The sequence below is a fragment of the Scardinius erythrophthalmus genome, assembly GCF_964197995.2.
Source record: "Scardinius erythrophthalmus genome assembly, chromosome: 10".
Lineage (NCBI taxonomy): Eukaryota > Metazoa > Chordata > Actinopteri > Cypriniformes > Leuciscidae > Scardinius > Scardinius erythrophthalmus.
Window position 1 is genome coordinate 14080327 of NC_138230.1, and position 23373 is coordinate 14103699.

Here is a 23373-nt window from a genome sequence, read left to right on the forward strand (position 1 = left end):
TTTCAATTTACAGGCTCAGAGCTTCCCCTCCCTCACATACATGCATTAAAATGGATGGGTGTTATCTAACGTAAGACACGTAACCTCAAACAGTGGGTGACTCTGCATGCATCAGTGCCCAGACAGTCTCCTTTAGACTTCATTCACCCTCCTGCATACAGGAGTAGAACTGGTTTCTTTGCCTCTCGCTCTTTCCATCTCTTTTCTTTCTCTGTAATACTAATCACTCAATACACCAGCGGTGAAGATCTCACAATGCTGGTAGGATCTCTCAGACTCTCATCTTGGTGAAGGTCATTGCTATTATATGGCACACACATTCATTATAAACATTCTCCTCGATCTAAGACTTTGTCTTTTTGAATGTTTTCTGTTTCTTGTCTCACTCTTCTGCACAGTCTTTGAGAATTGTCGAACATTGTTGAGAATTGGCCCGTTGACAGCAGCATTCTGCAAAGATGCATTAAACTGAAAAGACTTACATTATTATAAAAGCCTTTTATTTAAAATAAATGCCGTTCTTTTATACTTTTTATTTATTAAAGAATTAGGACAGGTTCTTTTATTTAAAAAAAAAAAAATCTTGTATAAACAAGAAATGTTTCTTGAGCAGCAAATCAGCATATTATAACGATTTCTGAAGGATCATGTGACACTGAAGAATGTTGCTGAAAATTCAGCTTTGCATCACATGAATAAATAAAAAATATATTAACATTGAAAACCATTATTTTACATTAATATTCACAATATTGTTTTTACTGCATTTTTGAATGGTAAAATACAGCGTTCTACTGGGACTCTAGTTCAGGTTTTTACTTGCTCTGCCGTTGTTTTCTTTATAAATTAATTCATTAATTAATTCAATTTTATTTTTACATTTGTTATTTGTCATTATTGAATTTAAACTGAACAAAATTATAAACGCAACACTTTTGTTTTTGCCCCCATTTTTCATGAGCTGAACTCAAAGATCTAAGACTTTTTCTATGTACACAAAAGGCTTTTTTCTTTCAAAAATTGTTCACAAATCTGTCTTAATCTGGGTTAGTGAGCACTTCTCCTTTGCCGAGTTAATCCGTCCACCTCACGGGTGTGGCATATCAAGATGCTGATTAGACGGCATGATTATTGCACAGGTGTGCCTTAGGCTGGCCATAATAAAAGGCCACTCTAAAATGTGCAGTTTTGCTGTATTGGGGGGGTCCGCCCCCCCAGAGGAAAAAAAAAAGAGGTAGTTGATTGTGGCCTGTGGAATGTTGGTCCACTCCTCTTCAATGGCTGTGCGAAGTTGCTGGATATTGGCAGGACCTGGAACACGCTGTCGTATACGCCGATCCAGAGCATCCCAAACATGCTCAATGGGTGACATGTCTGGTGAGTATGCTGGCCATGCAAGAACTGGGATGTTTTCAGCTTCCAGGAATTGTGTACAGATCCTTGCAACATGGGGCCATGCATTATCATGCTGCAACATGAGGTGATGGTCGTGGATGAATGACATGGCAGTGGGCCTTAGAATCTCGTCACGGTATCTCTGTGCATTCAAAATGCCATCAATAAAATGCACCTGTGTTCGTTGTCCATAACATACGCCTGCCCATACCATAACCCCACCGCCACCATGGGCCACTCAATCCACAACGTTGACATCAGCAAACCGCTTACCCACACGATGCCATATACGCTGTCTGCCATCTGCCCTGTACAGTGAAAACCAGGATTCATCCGTGAAGAGAACACCTCTCCAGACACCATCGAATGTGAGCATTTGCCCACTCAAGTCGGTTACGACGACGAACTGCAGTCAGGTCGAGACCCCGATGAGGACGACGAGCATGCAGATGAGCTTCCCTGAGACGGTTTATGACAGTTTGTGCAGAAATTATTTGGTTATGCAAACCGACTGTTGCAGCAGGTGTCCGGGTGGCTGGTCTCAGACGATCTTGGAGGTGAAGATGCTGGATGTGGAGGTCCTGGGCTGGTGTAGTTACACGTGGTCTGCGGTTGTGAGGCCGGTTGGATGTACTGCCAAATTCTCTGAAATGCCTTTGGAGGTGGCTTATGGTAGAGAAATTAACATTCAATTCATGGGCAACAGCTCTGGTGGACATTCCTGCAGTCAGCATGAATGAATGTGTTTGGGATGCTCTGGATCGGCGGATACGACAGCGTGTTCCAGGTCCTTCCAATATCCAGCAACTTCGCACAGCCATTGAAGAGCAGTGGACCAACATTCCACAGGCCACAATCAACAACCTTTTTTTTTATTATTATTATCATACTGTCTAATCAGCATCTTGATATGCCACACCTGTGAGGTGGATGGATTATCTCGGCAAAGGAGAAGTGCTCACTAACACAGATTTAGACAGATTTGTGAACAATATTTGAGAGAAATAGGCCTTTTGTGTACATAGAAAAAGTCTTAGATCTTTGAGCTCATGAAAAAGGGGCAAACACAAAAGTGTTGCGTTTATAATTTAGTTCAGTGTATATGTATATAAAGGGGGGGGGGGTGGATATGCCTTTTGGACAAACCTTTTCTGAAATTCCCTTTCCTGTTCCTGCACCTCTGCTGTGTTTAAACAGTATTCATGTCTAAATAGGACCATTATCTTTCACTTTCCTTCTTTTTCTCTTATCCAGTTTTCTTCACCTTTCCTTTCGTCTTGTCCATATCTGGACACACGCTGCTCTTTTTTTTTTTTACTTCTGACTCCCTCATTTCCATCCATCCCTGGCCTTATCCCTGAATCCCTTTATCCTCCCATTTCTGTCTTTTCCCAGTTGCTGTTTTCCTGTATCTCTCTCGTTTGTCACTCTCTCTCACCCTGTTCCTCCGCTGTGTCCCGTATTCCCCGGTGTAATGAGATGGCTGTGTATGGCCGGGTCAGAGCCTCTCTCTCTGTCTCTCTCTCTTTGAGAAACAGTATAGCAGAGTTAGGAAAGGGAGATTAGGCACATCAAACCATAGTGGCCTCAGTGCACACTGGGCAGTCTGGATATTTTTAGATGACTATTTCCCATTCTGCAGGTCCCACAGATTGAGCGTCGACTGCAGGCACACACACATAAAGTGAGAGAACGGGAAAGGTTAACCTGTATGCCAACTCACAGAAATATACAAACGCTCTAGGAAAAAAACGTCCATTGGCTGCCACAAACACCTATGTATATATCAGTGTAGCCTGAAGCAAACACAACATCACTCACAGACGGATTCTTTCTTTAGCTTGGTGTCATTAGCTCTGTTCCAAAACATTGTAAAATGATTTAAATGGAGCCAATTGTACTTCACTCTTATTGGTAGATGAAAGTGTAACATAATTATACAAAATATTCCATTCTGTAAACGCTGGCTGTTCCATTTCTGCTGAGTTCTGTGCTTAGATTCCATAAGGGCCTGCTTATAAGTGACTGAATTGGAGCGCTCTACATAGGCAGCAAGTCAGCACACCAAATAGCACATCTTATTTGAAGCTTCATCGTATCCTGTTTGTCTGATGTTAGTTAAATGCTGCTATACAGTAGCTGTGGCTAACAACATGATTCCCTAATTGGCATAAAAAATACATGGTACACAGAAATATGGAATCATACTGTCCATTTTTGATAAAATTGAGCTGTTTTGATATTTATTAAAATGTAATTTTATTTAGTGACATTGCCTGCTTGATTTTTTTTCCCATTAAACTCATTGCAGTGCATTCTATATATGTGTTTTATATGACAGTAGAATAGAGTACCAACAGAAAATGAGGGTAATTAATAAAAACTATTTAGCCTATGTCTTGATGTTAATCTCGCGTATGCAGTTAATATAGATTAAATGTTTGGTTCTAAGGACATTTTTCTTTATGTATGAGAATTTTGGCACTGTTTAGGTCAACACTTAATGTCAAAAACACTGTACCACTGTCTTAGTCCCATATAATTAGGAACAGTATTTATGGAACATCGTTTGGAACAGCCTTTATGTCAGGAGAAGTATGATGCTGTCTAGGTCTAGATGCTGTTTAGAACGAGACTATTGTATGACAGGTGGGACTGTCAGTACTGTAGAGTAATTAACACTGATTAGATGAGCTAACGATGCTTTCACACATTGTGTGTGTGTGTGTGTGGGTGTGTGTGTGTGTGTGTGTGTGTGTGTGGCACATGTGAGGATTATCGGTTGTTATTTCATGTGAAAGTGAAAAGGGAGTAAGAAACAGCTGTGGCAGAGAAAACAAAGAATTTTGTTTGTGTGTTCATTTTGTGAAACGTATCTGAATATCTGTAACGTTGTTCCATTAATTTCTTTGTGCATTTATAGTTTATGCTGTAGCATTAAGTATTTAACACTCCTAATGTACCTGCATTTCTTAAAGGAATAGCTCATCCAAAAATGAATATTATGTCATCATTTACTCACCCTCATGTCGTTCCAAACCTTATTTCCTAGAACACAACATTTTATATTTTTTATGTTTTGCCCTATCTGCTGCCTTTGATTTTCCACTAAAGTCATGCAGGTTTTGAATGTCATAAGGGTAAATGATGAACAAATGATGACAGAATGTTTGTTTTTGGATGAAATATCCCATTAAATTTAGCAGAAGGTGATGTTGCTTTGTGCATTTGTGTAAATCTAACTTCTTGAGAGTGAAGCTGAGCAGACAGATGAAGGTTTTTTGTTTTTGTTTTTTATGAGTGCACCAAGCCCAACACTAACAGAACAACCCACGAGCATCTTGATTTATGTCTTCCTGTCCGATACAGTGCTTTAAAAGAAGCTACACAAACACAAAGCAAACAGATTACATGTGTTTCTGTGTGGAGTGCCACCCGTTCAGGGTTGTTATTATAACGCTATTGCTCACGGGTTTTCACTCAAACAGGCAGGAACCGCTCATGTGCTTCTCGAGGGTCTCTAACAAGGCTTTTGCTACTGGAGTTACTCTCTGATTAGCCCTTGAGCAGAAACTGAACTCGAATTGCTGTGGGGTTTCTATTGGCTCCTGAGCTAATAACCCATTTGCAGGGTTCTAGGGTGTGTGTGTATATATAAATGTCTTTACACACAGGTGCACGCATGCTTTTTCAAACTGTAATTGTCATCAAAATATAGCCCAAACGGCCAGCGTGCGTCGAGGTTGCTGTTTGATATGAACGTATACGCTCAGGGGGCGGCAGTCATTTGCCGAGAGCAAACAAACATATTGCGCATTGCAGCAGCAGCTCGTATATAACGACCCATGCGAGCGCCACAGTTTACTTTCGGTAGTCACTGAATTTATGGTCCATTTATGGTTTAGTAGCTTGATTCATTGCGAAATCCTAGTGTTAATGCTCCTGGCAAGTAACGCTCTGGCCTCTGAGATTCCCCTTAGGGTGTGGGCGGATGACAGCACGCCAGACAAGGATTCACTGTCGACTCCCACTCACACACACATTGACACAGGAAAGCGGTACTGTATGTAACATTAATCATCGCAAATGTGATTCCAAGGGATGCCGCTAGTTTTCTGTTCGCTTTTGTTTCTTCTGTTCTGGTCTTGCAGAAATGATACTTGCATGTCCCATGCAATATCTTGCATCAGTGTTTTATTCCAAATTCTTGACACTTTGTATTGACCAAAGAAAGAAAAGAGTCGAAAGGAAACTATGAAAGGCCGTTTCCACCTCCAGAGTAAATAGAGAGAGTTTATAATATGAAAGTCACTATAGCCACGTTTCCACCGCAGGAACTTTGGAGTGGGTCTAAATGAAGTTCCGGGTAAAAAATCCCCCCTCAGAAAGTCTGGCGAGGTAGTACTTTTTCAAAGTTCAGGAACTTTCGGGGGTGGGACTTTGGCGCTGAACATGCTGATTGGTTGAGTTCACGCAGCATTTTGATTGGTTGACTCCACGCAGCATTTTATTTCAACCACCATTTTTAAAAGTCTGTTGCGGTGCGTGCAGTAAGAGTTGTTTGCTATTCGAATCAACAATTGAGTTTAAAAAAATAAGACCAATGGGCTGACGACGAGGTTCAGGCTTTATTAAGCTTAAATTAAGAGTATGAAATCCAACGGGAACTTGAAAGTAGTGCCCCGTCATACGTCACCGGACTAATTTGCCTAATATTCACGATACGCAGACAGCAATAGGTCTGAGGGAAAAAAGTTCCTGGGACAAATTGTTCCGGGTAATTTCGCTGGAAATGCGGCTACTGTGTGGAATGTCATCACAATTTAGAGAAAAGTTATTGCACTGTAAGAAAAGTTAAGAGATTCAACTAAAATGTAAGTCAGTTTAGTATAATTTAAGTTGAAATGACTTGAATAGACAGTTTGATTGAAATTTAAGGAAGCAACTGAATCTAAGTTTTTAAATTTAAATTTTGCGATATACGGTCATAATGTTTAGATATAAAGTCGAAATTTAGAGCTGCAATTGTGTGAAAATCACAATTACAATTAAATTGCAGTTAAAAAAAGAATGCCTCAATTGTGAGGAATATATATATATATATATATATATATATATATATATATATATATATATATATATATATATATATATATTATGTCTATACACTCTGGGCTCGAAATCAACTTTTTTACTTGATAGCACTTGTGCTCAGCTTCAAAAAGTTAGGTGCACCAGCAAAATTTTAGGACCACCCACCGAAAATAAAGGAGCACGCAACACAACTACAGTTTATACAAAATTACAAACTACAAACCCCCACCTCCAATTCAATATTTATATTTTGTTCTTATATTTCACACATCTTGAACAAAACAAAACAAAAATTATCATTGTTTCCACAACAATATTAAGCTGTACAACATTCAACATTGATAATTAGAAATGTTTCTTGAGCAGCAAATCATATTAGAATGATTTCTGAAGGATCATGTGACACTGAAGACTCGAGTAATGATGCTAAAAATTCAGCTTTGACATCATTGGAATAAATATATTTAAATTTACTAAATATATTTACACAGGAATAAATAAATAAAAATAAAATAAATTAATATATTAATATATAAAACATGTTTTATTTTGAATTGTAATAATATTATTGTATTGTAGTACAATTATATTTAATAGTATTGTAATAATAAAATGTTTTTAAAGTATTTTGATTAAATAAATGTGGCATTGGTGAGCATAAGAAACTTCTTTACAATTTCTTTACAAAAAAAAACACAAATCTTTTGAAAAGTAGTGCATATATAATTCTATATAGTCACATTGTAAGATATAAAGTTGAAAATATGGGAATTATGATATATAAAATTGCAACTGTGAGAAATTTTAATTACAAGAAATAAAGTCAGAATTAAATTTTCTGTTTGTAACTCCCATAGGAAACACAAATGCTATCGGGCTGGATTCAAACCTGCATGTTCTGAATGATCCTCAGACTTAATCTAAAGCACACATATACTAACCATATTTTTCTCTCCATCGTGTTTTCTAACACACAGTTAACTTTTGGCATGACACCTAGTAAGGCCAGGGCTTTGTTATAGCATGCAGAAAGAGCAAATGAATCCTCAGGGATATGTAAAACTAAGTATCCCTGGATGGCTTCCCAATACTTCCAAAGAAATCGGTGATAGTAGGGCAGGATTTACATTTAACTGCACATTGAAATCAAGCTACAAAACTCACATTTGATTTCACAGGGTCTTCAGAAGTCTTGCATCTTGAGCCATCCTAGCTGCAAGCTAGCCTAACACACCGCGTAATTTCCAAGTTGTGGGTGTCTAGCTTTCAAACCTTGGCTAAATTACAGCACCATTACCAGTTTAGTGGGAAACTAAGAGGAACAGTTGCACCCTCTGACATTTCCTACCTCTGAAGGACCATTAAGACAAATAGCCTCTCGCCCTCTTCGCTCACTTGATGAAGGACACTGACCTTCTGATGGGGAGCTTATTTGATGTGATCCTGATAGCACCATCTTTCCAGCAGACAGATCCCACCTCTATTCCCAGAATGCCTTTGGGAGATAGTTTGATGTAATAGGAGTTATACAAGTTAGATGTACATTCTCTCCAGAGCTGAGAGAGAGGGAGGTGACGAGGGACTGAGAGAGAGAGAGAGAGAGAGAGAGAGAGTCGGAGATGGTTGTAAATTTTTAATTTATTTGGTGCAGCGGCAGCCGCTGTGTCCTGCCCTCATACACTCACACTCCGTCTCCGTCCAACTCGCTCTGGAGCATCATCAGACCTAGTGTGTGCGCACGTGTACGCATGCGTCTGTGTTATTGTGTACAAAGTGTAAATAATTACTCAAGCTTTCTGGTTGGCTGCTCTAGCTCAGGGGTGTTTGAACAGTTTTTTTAAAAGGTTGGTTATTTTTATGATACAATCAAATATTCATGGTGGATAGAGGCCTTCCAATGATGCACCCATTCGTGGAAGAGCGGGGTTTTGTGTGTGTGCGCGCGCATGAACAAAGACATTAATGAAGAATAAGCACATTAGATATGTGTGAATTACTGTGCATTAGTTTAAATCATGTTAATCTGTACTTTTAGAACACTCTCTTAAAGGTCAAGTGTGTGTGTGTGGTTTTTGTACCGCTCGCGCCATTAAGCTGAATTTTCAAACATGTGTTTGGGCTTTTTCCCACTTACTGACCGTTAAAGATCACAATTCAGGTCACGTTTGAATCTGAATCTCTCATGTGACCACAAAGACCTAAAACTTGTGTCATCGACCACTGGGTCATGTAATGAAATGCAACAATTTATTCACTGGGGATCTCACAAAAATACATTCAGGTGACATTTCATTATCAAAGTAATAAAAAAAGAGATTATATTGTTGATTTTGATTTTATTTCAATAATAATCAAGCACATTTCCTCTCATTGTTTGTTTGTTTGGTTATTTTTTTAAATGGGAATTCTCATTCTTTTTCTTTTTGGTAAAAATTGACTAATGACCTCTAGTGCGATTCTGCCAATTACTTTGATATACATAATATATTGGTATGATAATGATTATCGGTTACTATTAGAGGTTTCATTTTTAATGTATGTCTTTATTGGATATCAGCTAACATTGGATATTTCATTTAATTATACATGCTAATTTTCCCTGTTTTTACCTTTTTTTTTTGCTGTCATCTAATGCTCATTTTAAAGTCTTTAAAACTGTAAATCTAAACATTTTTAAAAATGCTCACAATGTAATGTAAATGTAATCTTATTTTTAATCTTATAAATAAAATGTAGGTTTTTTTTTAGCAAAATAGTATAGAATTTTAATATTGGTCATTTTATTCTAGTTGTATGCATTTGCTTTTTATAAACACTTGAATGTGGGTAAGTTTCATTTAAAAAAAAAAAAAGCAATTTTTTGAACAAAAAGCTGAGAATATCACGTTTTTGTCAAAGACTATGTACGGATCGGATTTAGAACGATGATCAAAACATAGAAGGAGTAGATAGTCCATCAACACCCCAAAAGCTTACACAATCCTATACCTCTTCTGGACATGTCTTTCTGTAACGTTTGCCCGTTTTAATTTATATGCGGTTTAATGTCTGATGATTGCATTAGCTTAAAAGGTTAATTTAAAATTATAATAATGGATTTTTTTTTTTTTTTTTTTTTTTTGGATCGCTTCGCTTCAGAAGGCTGTTATTAACCACCTGGAGCCGTGTGGAGCACTTTTATGATGGATGGATGCACTTTTTTGGGCTTCAAAATATCGGTTACTATTGACTCCCATTATAAAGCTCAGAAGACCCAGGATATTTTTCTCCGATTGTGTTTAGGCTGTAAAAAGAAAGTCATGTACACCTAGCTAGGATGGCTTGAGGGGGAATCAATTATGGGATGATTTGAATTTTTGGATGAACTAACCCTGTAAGCAATATTTTTATCACTTGTTTATGCTGCTTCTTCGTCTGTGTTTTGATCTGGAGATTCTGTACTATTTCAGAATATGCATTATAGCACCCCCTACTGTTTAACAGTGATAACATGGATTGGCGGAAAATTCTGTCAATGGCGGGAAAGCGTTGTGTCATAAATAATGGAAAATTCCATCATTGGCAGAGAAAGAGTTAATATTAGAGCATCCCTAGCAATCACAGGGTTCAGAGGTCAGCATCATCATATTTTATTCGATCTTAACATCTGAATCAGGTAGTCTCTCTTTCTCTTTGTCTCATTCTAAAGGAGGAGAGGAGAGTGAGAGCGAACACCTCCATGTATCAGACTTCCTGAAGAGAGTGGCGGCTCCCCATCGCATTGTTCACTTCAAAGACAGCGCTGCTCACTCTATGCTCTTTGAACAGACACAAGTGGGTCTACTGTAATTTGTCTGCCAAATAAAGCTCTTGGAGAGCGACGAGTGTATGTGCGTGTCTGAATGCGCTACAGTAATAGCTCAACTGGGGATGAGACATCTCTCAAGCATCAATAATTTACAAACTTATAAATGTTTGATACAATTGATTAGCATGTAATTGTTCTCATAATGACATCTCTAGTCTACAAGAATTGTTATTATATTGATTGTTGTGTGCATTAGGCGCTTGCAGATGGTTTGCTTGTTCCTTTTTCATTTTTTCCCCCACTGATCATAGAAATCCACAGTTTAGCACCATTTCAAAATGAACACAGGATACAAAATCAGCTGGATATAAAGTGAAATACATCTAATTAAAAAGCTGTGTTAGAGAACACTGATCTTTTCAATCTCACTAAGAGGAAAAAAGTGAAGCTGTGTATTTCCATCCATCCATGGCCTCTATGAAAAGCTCTATTTCTTTGGAACGAACCATGTCGAGATCAGAAGCCTGAGCTGTCATCCACACAAACAAACATAAAAGGTCACGTACTCTCATACACTTTCAGTCTGTTGAGTGGGTGGTGGTAATAGCGGGAAACTATACTTATTCACTTATGAGTGAAGTGGCCAATATAAGCTCTAGCATGAGCCTCTATTTCAGTTAAAGATGCACCGATTACAATTTTCTAGGACGATTCCGATTTCTGATTTTTCATTGAGTTTGACCTGCCGATACCGATTTTAGCTGATTCCGATTTCATTTTTTCTAACCACTTTACAGCACAGAACACACACAAATATGTATTATCTATCTTTTCTTTAATAGAACATTTGACATTTTGCATAGAATTTTTTTTGAACAGATACATGTAATCGCTAAAAAATAGAACTACTGTATATAAATTACTCCTGGTGTGGGAAATTCACACACATCTAAAGTGCAGTGTTATGGAAGAACCATTTCCTTCTTTTCACATCCAATATCCAACAAAAAAAAATATGAAAATGTATATATATAGCAAACTAAACTTTTCTGCTTTGTCACCAGATAGTCTGTTTCTTCTCTCATCTGCCACATGTCCAGCCAGGCTAAACAAGCGCTCACTGTCAACGCTTGTACATGGTGCAGAGAGGTAAGCTCGGGCAAGTGGAGCAAGGAAACGATTGGGAAACTGAATAATAAAAATGTGAATGCACTCATTGATTAACATGCTCGCCGAAAAAAAATATGCCCTGCTCACGCGCCACTCACGCTTGCGGTGTGAAACGGCCGTAATTAATTCAACCAATCAGACCAATGATCCGGGTGACGTACTTGGCAGAGCGACGCGAAAACTCCAGGCAGGAAACGTGTCAACAAACGTGTTGGTTTGTAGCATTGATCAGCGGTTTGCAGAAGCAGCAATGGCATCGAGCGATTTTTGCAGGTTGTGCAAAAAAACATGAAAGTGAGTGGTATTTACACCCACTCGAGCGATTTGTTTGCTAAACTAAAGTAGCCATTGAGCATCGTCGAGAGGTTAAAAGAAATTGGATTGACGGTCGTGCGAGAGACGTCATCGTGTTAAACCCGCCAAAAGCGCGCCAGGTGGATAAGCCAGTTTGTGATTGGTTCCCGCAGATGTGTAACGGAAGCAGGATAGAAGAATGGACAGGTTTCCAGCCTGAGCTGCAGGGCGAAATCAAATCGCCGGCAGATCGGGCTGGGTTTACCCAGTCTATCCTTATATTGCATTAACCTGACAATATTCTGAGAAAAGTGATCTTTTGAATTGTATTTTTTAGGGCGTCATTCGCACTGACTGTAACAGTGACTGATCGTTTGAGGTCGCTGTATTGTAGGTTGGTTGTGATTATTTGAATTCTATTGTTGATATAAAGGGTCATACGCACTGAGAGTGACTTTATTTAAGGTCGCTGTATTGTTGGTTGTCCTCACAAATAGGATGTATTGCCATAAATGTATTTATTTATTGATTGATCCATTATTGATTTTGATTATTGATTTCCATATGGGCAACAATCGGTTTTCTTAATTTCAGAGGGGCAAAACTTAACTGTTAAGCTTGAAATGCTGTACAATTCTCATTTGAGAGTGAGTGGTTACAAAAATTGGAGTGACTGTGCAAACAATACATGAAATAAAACTACCTGTAAACTTCATTATTTCCTGTTGAACATATGGTTGTTAGGGCATTGTTCAGTGCTGTTCTTTAGAGACCGACCAGATGGAGCCATTTTTTGGTAGACTTACCAACACTTGATGACTTAAAGATGTGATTTAGTAGAAAAAGGTAAATATTGGTGAAAAAATATCAGTTAAAACAATAATCAGTGTATATTTGCTCAGAATTAATATTAATTTCTACATTTTGTCAACAGTCGTGTTCTGATTACTTTGTATTACTAAGTAACTAGTAAAGTAACACATTACTTTTAAATTTACAACAAAATATCTGAGTTACTTTTTTTTCAGTTTGTAACTTGTACTTTGCTTAGCCTATTCATTTTACTTTCGGTGTGAAAGGGCCGCCCTTTACATTAGCAAAAATTTAAGTTAGAAAAACAAGTAAGCCTAGCCCAGGTGAGAAAAGTAACGCAAAAGTAATGTAACATTACTTTCCATAAAAAGTAACTAAGTAATGCAATTAGTTCCTTTTTAGGGAGTAACACAATATTGTAACACATTACATGTAAAAGTAACTTTCCCCAACACTGCTTATTTGCATATAGTTAAACACTGCTCAACCACATTGAATTGGCAACATCTTCTGTCACGCAAATTACCAGCTCTCATTGACAATAAATGACTTACGGACAGTTTGTTGCTGTAAATCGCTGTGTGAATGCTGATGCTTAGAAACCCATTTAGGTGCAGTTAAAGTCCAATTTGGACATTATGTGTGGCTTTATACCCAAAGTGCTTTAGCAGAAAGAGGCAGTTCTCGAGTTTCAACTATTACCTCTAAAGATGTAAGTGTCTTTTTTGGATTCTTTAGAATATGTACAGTAGATTTTTGAGAATCTCACTGTCTCTCTCACGCTGTCTCTCTATCCACCCGTGTGAATCATTCACAGATTGCCCCCGGGAGTGAATTTTCTGTGTTATAGCTTTAACCTTTTACAGGGAATCCATCACAGTAATAGCCAGCCAAGACTGCGTCAGATACCATTTTTGCAATGTTTAAAGCTCAGAAGCAAACTGTGCACAGAGCTGCAGTTGTCTGATAAAAACATATAATGATGTGTTAAGCCTGGCATGGACTAAACTAAATATTTGGGATGCATGTTATCGACTTTTATAGAGCTGAAAGATCGTTAGTGGTGATGAATGCGTTTTAAGGGATGGCAAGGTCTTAATCATTCATCTGTATGAAGTATGTATGTAATTGCTAGTTGTATAGCATATAATAGTGTGTGTTACTTGTTTGTCAGGCAAGTAGCTGACATAGACAGCAGCTTAATAAATAGCAACAATTACAAACCAGGTTGGAGCTGTTAGCACAAACATTCGTTAAACCATGATGCTAATGCAGGTTACACAGTTTTGAATTCAGCCAGCTATATTTCTTTAAATTCTTCCAAGTAATTGTTTTGTCATTCTACTATATTTTCAATAAAAAAAGACAAAAGTCTGCCAAAGACCAGTCATTTTATTAATTTTTTTTAGTTTTGAAAAATGAATATACTGTATGTAGGAAAACAATGACAAACCAGATGGTGAAGGAATAGCTCAATAAAAAAAAAAGTAAAATAATTTTAAAAAATGGATGAAAAGTAAATGCCATCAATAAAGTGAAAAAAGAATGTCATACCACTGGAATATATCTGGAATGTGTCTCGTTGGATAAACGGTGTAAATTGAAGTTGTTCTTTAGCAGTTAGTGTGGAGACTTTGGCCCTGAAGCATTTTATGCTGACGGCTGTTTATTGTATCCTCAGACCGATTATTAGCTGGATACGTTGCTTCTATCTATCACTTTTATTCCTCATCTACCAACTTTATCTCTCTCGCTCCCTCCCTTCCGCTTTGCCTTCTAACTAACAAGGTTTTCCTGCCCACTGAAAAGAGAGTGATGATGAGACAGCAGAATGGGAAAGTGAGAAAAGAGAGGAAGAGGGAAAACCATTACTCCGTTTTCACACTTCAATACATGTGCACCTCCCTGGAGAGCGCTCCATCTCTCTCTCTCTCTTTCTTTCTCTTGTCTGTGGGTGTCATGAGGCAGACATATAGTTGCATAACACTTCACCTACAGAGCATGTACACTGAAGAGCATAAACGCACACTGATGTGGGACACAATGATACTGTAACTTATTGTTCTTGTTCAGGAAGACACGTACACATTCGGATTTTAGTTTTGGGGAATGCAGAATCTCACACACATTTCAAGGGATAGTTCACCCAAAAAATTAAATTCTGTCATCTGCTTACCCTCATCATTCCAACCCTATTTAGAAGACTTCTTTTTCTTCCATGCAACAAAATACATTTTGAAGAATTGTGCTGGTCGCTCTTCATGTAATAAAGGGAACTGAAGCTTCCAAGCTTTAAAATGGATGCAAAAGTAATATAACGATAGCTTTGTGTGAGGAACAGATTGAAATTTAAGTTATTCTCTTGAAATCTTTCTTAGCACTCATGTAAGTGTTTTTGAGAGAAGTAGTGACTCTAATTCATTATTTTCAATGAATTGGTTGATCTGGATTGTGAATTCTCACTCAGTACTTACTCATCCGCTCACAGCCGTTAACATCTCACTGGTTGAGTCGTATGGACCATTTTTAGGATTGTTTTAGGGTGCCTTTTTGAAAGATTCAGTCCCCCTAAGGACAAATTGTGTCGAGAAAAATTACCACTATACAGGTTTTGAATGTCATGGGATTGAAAAGTGATGTGGAGGTAAATTTAGTAATTACTTGTGTACTTTTTTCTTTATTTCAATCTAAAGGGGGAAATGTTATACACATATTTTGTATATATTTTGTATATATGTGTATATATATATATATATATATACATACACTCGTTTCTGTAAGAGTTCTAGACTCTGCAAATGGTAGAGTTGAGGGAAATGCCCAACATTTGTAGCCAATCACAAAACAACTCAACCAGAAACACATTCTTTTTTATCCTCAAGGCAAATATCTATACTATCAGTCAAAAGTGTGAGCACACCTACTTTTATTCTTTATTATGACAATTTTCCACATTTTAGAATGAAAATTAAGTAATCGATACTATGAAATAAATAAAGTAAGGAAATTATTGAGTGATCAAAAATGTTCAGCAAATCAAAGCTGGCAATAACACTTGGCATGTTTGGTTCAAATAAAACGAACCCTGGTGCGATTGGTCATAAGATGTGACCCTAAAAAGGACAGAATGTTTAAGCATACCTGTTTTTTTCTCATCATAGGCGTGATGTTGCCCATCACAGTTCGGTACAGGCATCAGAGCCGTGTCTCCTCGCCGCAGATTTTTGTTTGTGTGTGTGACGGATGGATTCCTGCCGCTGTTTTGACTTCTTTACACATTTTATAAGCTCTTCACGAGTTCTCAGCTGGTCAAAATAACATTAAATGTAGGCAACAAACATACAACGAGCCCATTTAGCCCAGCACACAGCATTGTTTTGGATGTTCGGTAAGTTCCCTCACGAAATTCACATAATAGAAGCCGACCAATCAGGTTGTGAACATATCCCTATGCCTTTAGGTTCGGTATTTTTAGGTTTTGTGTTAAAATGCCCATGTGAATGCTAAGCGGACCAGGACTAAGTTATTTGTTTTGCTCCGGACCAAGCGAACGGATCTACAACACACCCTAAATTTCAGCTCTGAACATTCAGTCAACCAATTTTATAAGATGCATACTAGGATTTTAGTATGTTTATAAAGACATATTCCTCATGGGAGCTGTTGGCTGGTGCTCACAATGTGACATTTTAGATTTTACTCTTCTTTTGGGGACATTTGGTCCCAGCAGTGTAGGTAAAACCTGAACCCCCCCCCCCACACACACACACACACACACACACACACACACACACACACACACACACACACACACACACACACCACAACATCATCATCTTCAGGAGTGTCAGGTACATCGCCGTCCCAATTCTGTGCCTCTCTGTACCCGTCTCATCCTTTGTTTTTCTGCACTCATTTCATCTTTCCTTACTCTTTTATCTTCTCCCTTTATCTTTCTCTCTTCCTCTCCTTGCCTGCACCCTCTCCCTAAATTTAGCAGCTTTGAAGCATCCCTCCCCAAAACACACTGCATGACAAAAATCTTTCATTCAGTCTGCGTCTGTGTGTGTGTGAGCAGGAGAGAGAAAAAGAGAGAGAAAGTCCTAATCAAGGATGTGATTGCCATCTGTTGTGTATTGATAAAAGACTAAGAAAGACACTGATTAAAAAAGAGGGGGGAAAGCAGTAGGAAAAAAGAAAGAAAACTGCAAAAACGGTGAGTAAAGGAGGAGGAGCAGAACTACAAAGAGGACACGTAAATAATGCGCATTTTAGAAAGCAGAAAAAAACAGCACTGCATGTTGTAGTACTGAAAGTGTGTAAAAAAGAAAAAGGATTTGTAAAGAAAGACACGGAAACCGAGGAGAAAGGGGTTAGCGGAATAGCGGAAAAGGAACGGAGAAGGAGTGGGTGACATTTCTGATCCTCGTTTTGTAATTGAATAATAATCTCCTGCGGGACCTGACCTAGAAGCGCGCAAGTGTGTGTATTAGCATGTTTTTTTTTTTTTTTTTCTGTGTGAGCTTGTGCGGGACAAAGAGAGTCAAACGAGAAGGGGGCGGCTGTGAAATGAAACACTGCCCCCTGTTGTTTGATCAGGGTATCGCGCACATTAAGCATGAAAAATGATCCGGTTTAATGTGCTGTGGCAAAGCATTGAAATATAACTGCTTTTTCATTCAAGCAGGACTTACACGTTTTAGAAAGGTCAATGAGATAAATCTTCCCCTTCTCTTCCTTTTTCTATCTAAAATACAAGGTATATATGACTGATGCCATTCGAATAGCAAAAACACTGTAATCTTATAATAATGTTTTGTCTTTCTCTTTTTTTTTTGTCCTTCCTCTCTGTTTCTTTTAGCTTGCGAAGTGAGGGCTACACCGTACAGGTCACCGTGAACGACTACCTGGACATCTACTGTCCACACTACAACCAGAGCCAGCGGGGGGCGCTAGAGCGCGGGGTGGCCGAGCAGTACGTTCTCTACATGGTCAGTTACCGAGGCTACCGCACCTGCGACCCACAGATGGGCTTCAAACGCTGGGAGTGCAACCGGCCGCACGCCCCCCACGCGCCAATTAAGTTCTCGGAGAAATTCCAGCGTTACAGCGCCTTCTCACTAGGCTATGAATTCAATGTTGGTCATGAGTACTACTATATATGTGAGTATTTGATAAAAATCACCATCATGAGGTTTTCTTAATGACATTTTTATATACTGACATCAGTCGTACCAATTGCCTAATAAAAGCTGTTATATTTTACATGGAACATTGGGGCTGGTATGTTCACATAATCAGATCACAAGACCAACCAAATGCTAATTGCTTTATCTTGATCTTTAAAAAAAAATGCCTGAGTGAACCTTTAAAAACAAATTAAGCTCAATGGATAAAACCGGTACAAATGTAATTTATGCAAATGAGTAAAATATTTAACTAAATATATGCAACTAAACAATTTGCAGCATTTCCATTCCATTAAACACAAAAACAAAAGTGTTACTTTTTTGGAAATTGGCCCAAAGTAGAAGTCTAAATGGAAGTTGGAGCCAGTGGGGAAGCCACTTTTAGTAAATACAATAAAGCAGGCTTTGAAGCATTACATTTTTGCTAGCAATCTGCTGCAGATGCTTTATGTCAGATGGCGGACGGCGGTCTGGTTCTGGACCCCGGCTTGGTTCCATCTGGACCGTGGGACATAATTGCGCCATTTTAACGTTTCCACAGTTTTAAATGAGCAGCGTGTCAAAACAGCGGAGCGGTTCACAGCACAAGTGCTCAGGTTCGTTTACGCTAATGATCCTCTAATATTTTTATCTAGAGCCAAACGCGCTTCATTCAAGCCCTTTCCTCTCCGTGCGCATTGCTTCTTTCTCCTCACTAGAGACGTGAAGCGCCACATTAAGAGATGCAGATGACGCGGTTATTTTAACAACAGCAGCAGAACACACTGAGCAGCAAAATAGATACTTTTGCTAAAACGCTGCAGAAAACGAGAATGCAGAAAATACAATTATTTTTATCTGTCATACAGACGACTACAACCGTTTAACTAAACCAGGTTTGTGACAAGTTAATGCATGGCGCCTTTTTCATACATTTAACATTATTAATCAGCATATAAGAGCATTTAATAATAAACAATGTTTTCTCAGTCCTAAGGCATTCTATGTGCCATACACGAAGGTGTCTAAATGTAAAAAAAAAAAATCTTACTGATTTTTCTGATTCTGATCTTACTGTACTTTTTTATATTCATATCCAGTTGGGAGAAATATTTACTTTTTTTGGTAAACATTGGTAAAAATTCGTCACTGCTTTGGCTCTCTGGACCCTAGATTCTCATCTTTGATGACTATTTTGAGTGTTTAGGTTTGTCTACACTGGATGTGAGTGTCACGTCAAATAGAGATCCATTATAATCACTGATGCTGTCTACACTTAATACAGTATAAAAGATGCGCGTTCAGTTTCTGACATATTCCGTGGACTTGAGTCTGTCGACAACAGGACAAATGGAAGAATGAAGAACATTCGATTTGACGCGTCCAGTGGATGGTTCATTTAAGGTCTTCTGAATCGCAGAACAATAAAAGTGGTCGTTTACTGACTAGCCTAAGAATATCCGATTTTACTGTACTTTTTAATATTCATATCCAGTTGGGAGAAATATTTACTGTTTTTGGTTAACATTGGTAAAAATTCTTAGGCGTCACTGCTTTGGCTCTCTGGACCCTAGATTCTCATCTTTGATGACTATTTTGAGTGTTTAGGCTTTTTTTCTTACACGAAGTACTACGACTGCCCCGATGAAAAAAGTATAACTGTTCCAAAAAAGTATCGTCCGAACCTCTGATGGGAAGGAAATACTGTATATAGATCGGACCTCTTAGAACTTTAATTGAATACCCCTGCTTTATGTATTGAACAACAGTGTGCCAGACAATTCTGAAATGTGATACTTGCCAATCTGAGTGAATAATTCAATTATTTATCACATGATTCGAATCAAAGTCCAATTTTTGTTTGGATGTCAATCCAGGAATTTATTCTGTAAATGCGTCGTAGTTTTGCATTGTCGTCCGACTCCTACTAAATAAAAGTTTACGTTTTTACATATCCCAATATTTGCATAGGAATATGTAGATGGAAAGCTAATGGCACGTTGCCACAGAAAATGTTTGTGAAAACAAGCTTACAATGGAAGTATCTGGGGAAAAACGTTGCACAATTACAAGTGGATTTCTGTCAACAAACTCAGGTGCAAGTCAAAATTATGTCATGTGGTAATTGACAGCATGCCACAGATGCTGTCCATAGAACTTGATAAAACTTGTATTTAACATAATAATCCATTCAAGTGTTTCTGCTTTTGCTAGCAAGTTCCAGTTTGCAGTAGGCATACTTCATCTAAACTCCACTGACAGAAAAGGTTATTACACAGGGAAAGGCATACTGGGGAGCAGATGGAGGTTTAGTGCTTTGTTCAAGGGGACATTGCCTTGGCAGGATCCTCCCTTTCATGATGTGGCGATTGTTCCGCTGAGCCAATCATAGCCCTTCCTGTCCTGGAGTTTTTTGAGTTGGGAATAAAAGAAGTGAGAACTTTCTGCGTGAGCACCATTATGTGCCGGGTTACAGATAAGTCATACAGATGCAGTTAACGCAAGAGAAACTCATTAAGAAAACAATTTGCGACCCCAGTGATCGTCTTTAAAGGGCTTTGTTGTTACGAAGCAGTAGTTTGAAGAAAGGCAGCAAGTTATTTCAAACGCAACAATGTTTCATTCATTTCTTCCAAATCACAACTGAGAATAAAAGAAAGCTCCTAAGGACAAGCTCAAATGCATCTCTCCCAGCAGTCCATTTGCTCTCAAAACTGCCTTGTTTGTGAAATGGTGACAGCTCCGCCATGCAAAGGAGCTTGTTATCGGGAAACGGACGTTACGGAAGGCCGGCGATCATCGGTCTTTCTGGCATTTGGGTCAGTCACTACCAATTAGAGCGCACCCGTTTTTTGATCGAAAGCTTTCTAATGCAGGCTATAAACCGAGTGTTAATAGAGCATTGCTAATGGTGATTTTCTGATGCATGTCTCACCTAATGCTAATAGTCGTCTTCATTAGTGAGGGCTGTAGGCAGGTTATTAGCTATTGCATGACAACCATTGGTATTGAAAAATGATAGCACACTCAAACATTCCTATGATAATGTGGCCCATATGTTTATCAACCTGAAAACAAGAAACGTTATCTTTGTCTTAGCCCAGGGGAGTTCGTTTAGGGCCAATTCATCAATCAAAGATGGTATCTGCAGCTTGTGGAAATGGATAATTTAATAAACGTACACCGTATCTGTTTTGATCAGTGTTATTTATTTAGTGTTTGTTTTATCTCAGCAGAAGGAGCTTTGGCTTAGATACCTTAAAACGGCCATAACATTTGCTGTGAATTATTCTTTTGAAATAAAGAGTGTAATGTGCTCCGTAGTAGACACACTCTAAAGCGCTCTCACCAGGTTGCTGCTCATTTCAGTTCTTCATGTAAAGTATTCTGTGATCATTTACATATGGAAGACTTAAAGGTACAGTAGCAAAAACAGCCTGTTGAACTTAATGTTCAGAGTAAGGGCAGAAAATGGACATGAGAAACTAATTTAAAGCAGTTTTTGGTGCAAGAAATTGACTAACATTACAAGTGGACTTTGAAGAGGTAACAGTTTAAAACCAGTATAGATATGTGAGGAATGTAGTAGTAACATAATGTTTTAGCTTTTAATTAGGTTTAAATCTGTTGTGTTCTACTTTCTTGGTACATTTAAATATTTACATTTATTCATTTAGCAGTGACGTGACGCATGACGCTTTGGACGAAATCTTAACATGTCACATGACCTCATTACATTTCACTATATCTGTATTTTGTATAGATACTGTGCACAGTATGCTGATTTTTAGTATGCATAGAATACTAGTTTGTCCTGGTGCTACATTAGTTACTTCCTATATTATACTATGTACTATAACTGTGCATAAAACATTATGGAATCCCACAATGCAGTGTGCCTAATGTGACTAATGAACCAGAAAAAAACTGATATTTTTAAACATTAATATTTTGATTAAAAATTTGATTGGACTGATGAAGTTTACAAAATAATTAAATAAAAAGGCAAAAACTGCATTTATTTTTAAAATGATGACAGACGCTAATCACATATTACATGAAGAGATCATGTGACTGCAATGTAGAAATGTTTATTATTGCATAATAATACTTGCTATTTTACTATTTACTGTTTCACTTATAATTGAAAGGTATACAGAATACTGGGTATACTGAATAGTGTTAATTTAGTAAGCTACAGTAGTATTACATTCTGAACCTAGAAGTGATGTCAGTGCATGTCATTGTCCAGTAGGTGGCAGTAGGTTAATGTTTGTGCTGTCATGTGTTGTTGCAGCTACACCAATCCATCACCACGGACACAACTGTTTAAGACTGCGGGTGTTTGTCTGCTGTTCTACAGGTGAGCATCATCACACACACATAGAAACAAAAAAGCACGTAAACCGCAAGGAGAGGTCATGATGCTGGTTTTTAATGTGTGTTTTGTGTGTGAGCAAACTATTTTCAGAACTTAATGCTCGAACATGTTCTGTGGCCTCTTTGATCAGAGCATGTGTGGAGATGTCCTCTCACCCCCTGCTCTGTCTTTCAGTTTGTCTTCTCACACTTTTGCTCCGTCTTTCTTTGATAGCATAACTCATGCAGCTCTTGAACACAAGTTTAACCCCGCGCTGCATTAATCAATAATATTTTTCAGTTATATGTGTGTGTATTTGTTGAAATGGCTTTGTGTTTGCATATAATGTACCTAAAATGTATCCAAAAGAAAAGTTTGAGCAAGTGATGTGTATAGGAAGCGACAATAGGAATTACATTTTAATATGTAAACACTATATTAAGGTAAAAAATAAATGCTTTTTGCAGAAAAAAAGTATGCTATGGCCTAGCAGCAGTTTTTATTTTATTTTTTATTTATTTATTTTTATAAAAAGACTATATTGACAAATTGCCGAAAATGAAAGTGGAAAAATACAGTATGCCTTAAAGGGGTCATGATATGAGAAATCAAATTTGTCTTGATGTTTTGACATATAAGAGGTATTTGTACCATTAAAACATCCTGCAAGTTTCATAGCTTAAAACGTCCTCCTCATTATAAACACAGCATTTATATAATCAGGTTCCAGAAAGTCTCGTTTTGATGTTGTGGGATCTGTGATGTCATATTGGCAAATTCATTTGCATATGACTGCCTCTAGAGCAAGACATCAACGAATAGTTTTACATCATCTCACCATAGGCCCCGCCCGCTAGCATCCAGATGTTTAATGGCTGACATTTGTCTACACTGGATGTGAGTGTCGCGTCAAATAGAGATCCATTATAGTCACGGATGCTGTCTACACTGAATACAGTATAAAAGATGCGCGTTCAGTTTATGACATATTCCATGGACTTGAGTCTGTCGACAACAGGACAAATGGAAGAATGAAGAACATTCGCTTTGACGCGTACAGTGGATGGTAGAGCCCTGCGCGGGACTGTTTTCTTCATCCCGCCCGCGCCCGCCGAATTTCTGACCATTACCTCCCGCAACGTATGTGTTACACTCCCGCCTGCTCCCGCAATATGTATGTCCACTCCCGCCCGCACCCGCAAAACTCTGAGAATTTATTCCCGCACAATAATAGAGATGCATTGATTTTGTGTCTTCTCCCGTCCCGCAGGAAAAAACATGTATTTGTATTG

General features: G+C 38.1%; 1 protein-coding gene across 1 annotated transcript in view; it reads left to right on the forward strand.

Moving 5' to 3' along the window:
* efna3a (ephrin-A3a) overlaps nt 1-23373 on the forward strand; it is a gene marked incomplete at both ends in the record, with an annotated part of 103152 nt that overhangs the window by 74784 nt on the left and 4995 nt on the right. The window contains 2 exons of the mRNA XM_081376190.1: nt 17415-17716; nt 22019-22084. Of these exons, the coding sequence (XP_081232316.1) occupies nt 17415-17716; nt 22019-22084 (368 nt within the window). The remainder of the gene's footprint in view (nt 1-17414; nt 17717-22018; nt 22085-23373) is intronic.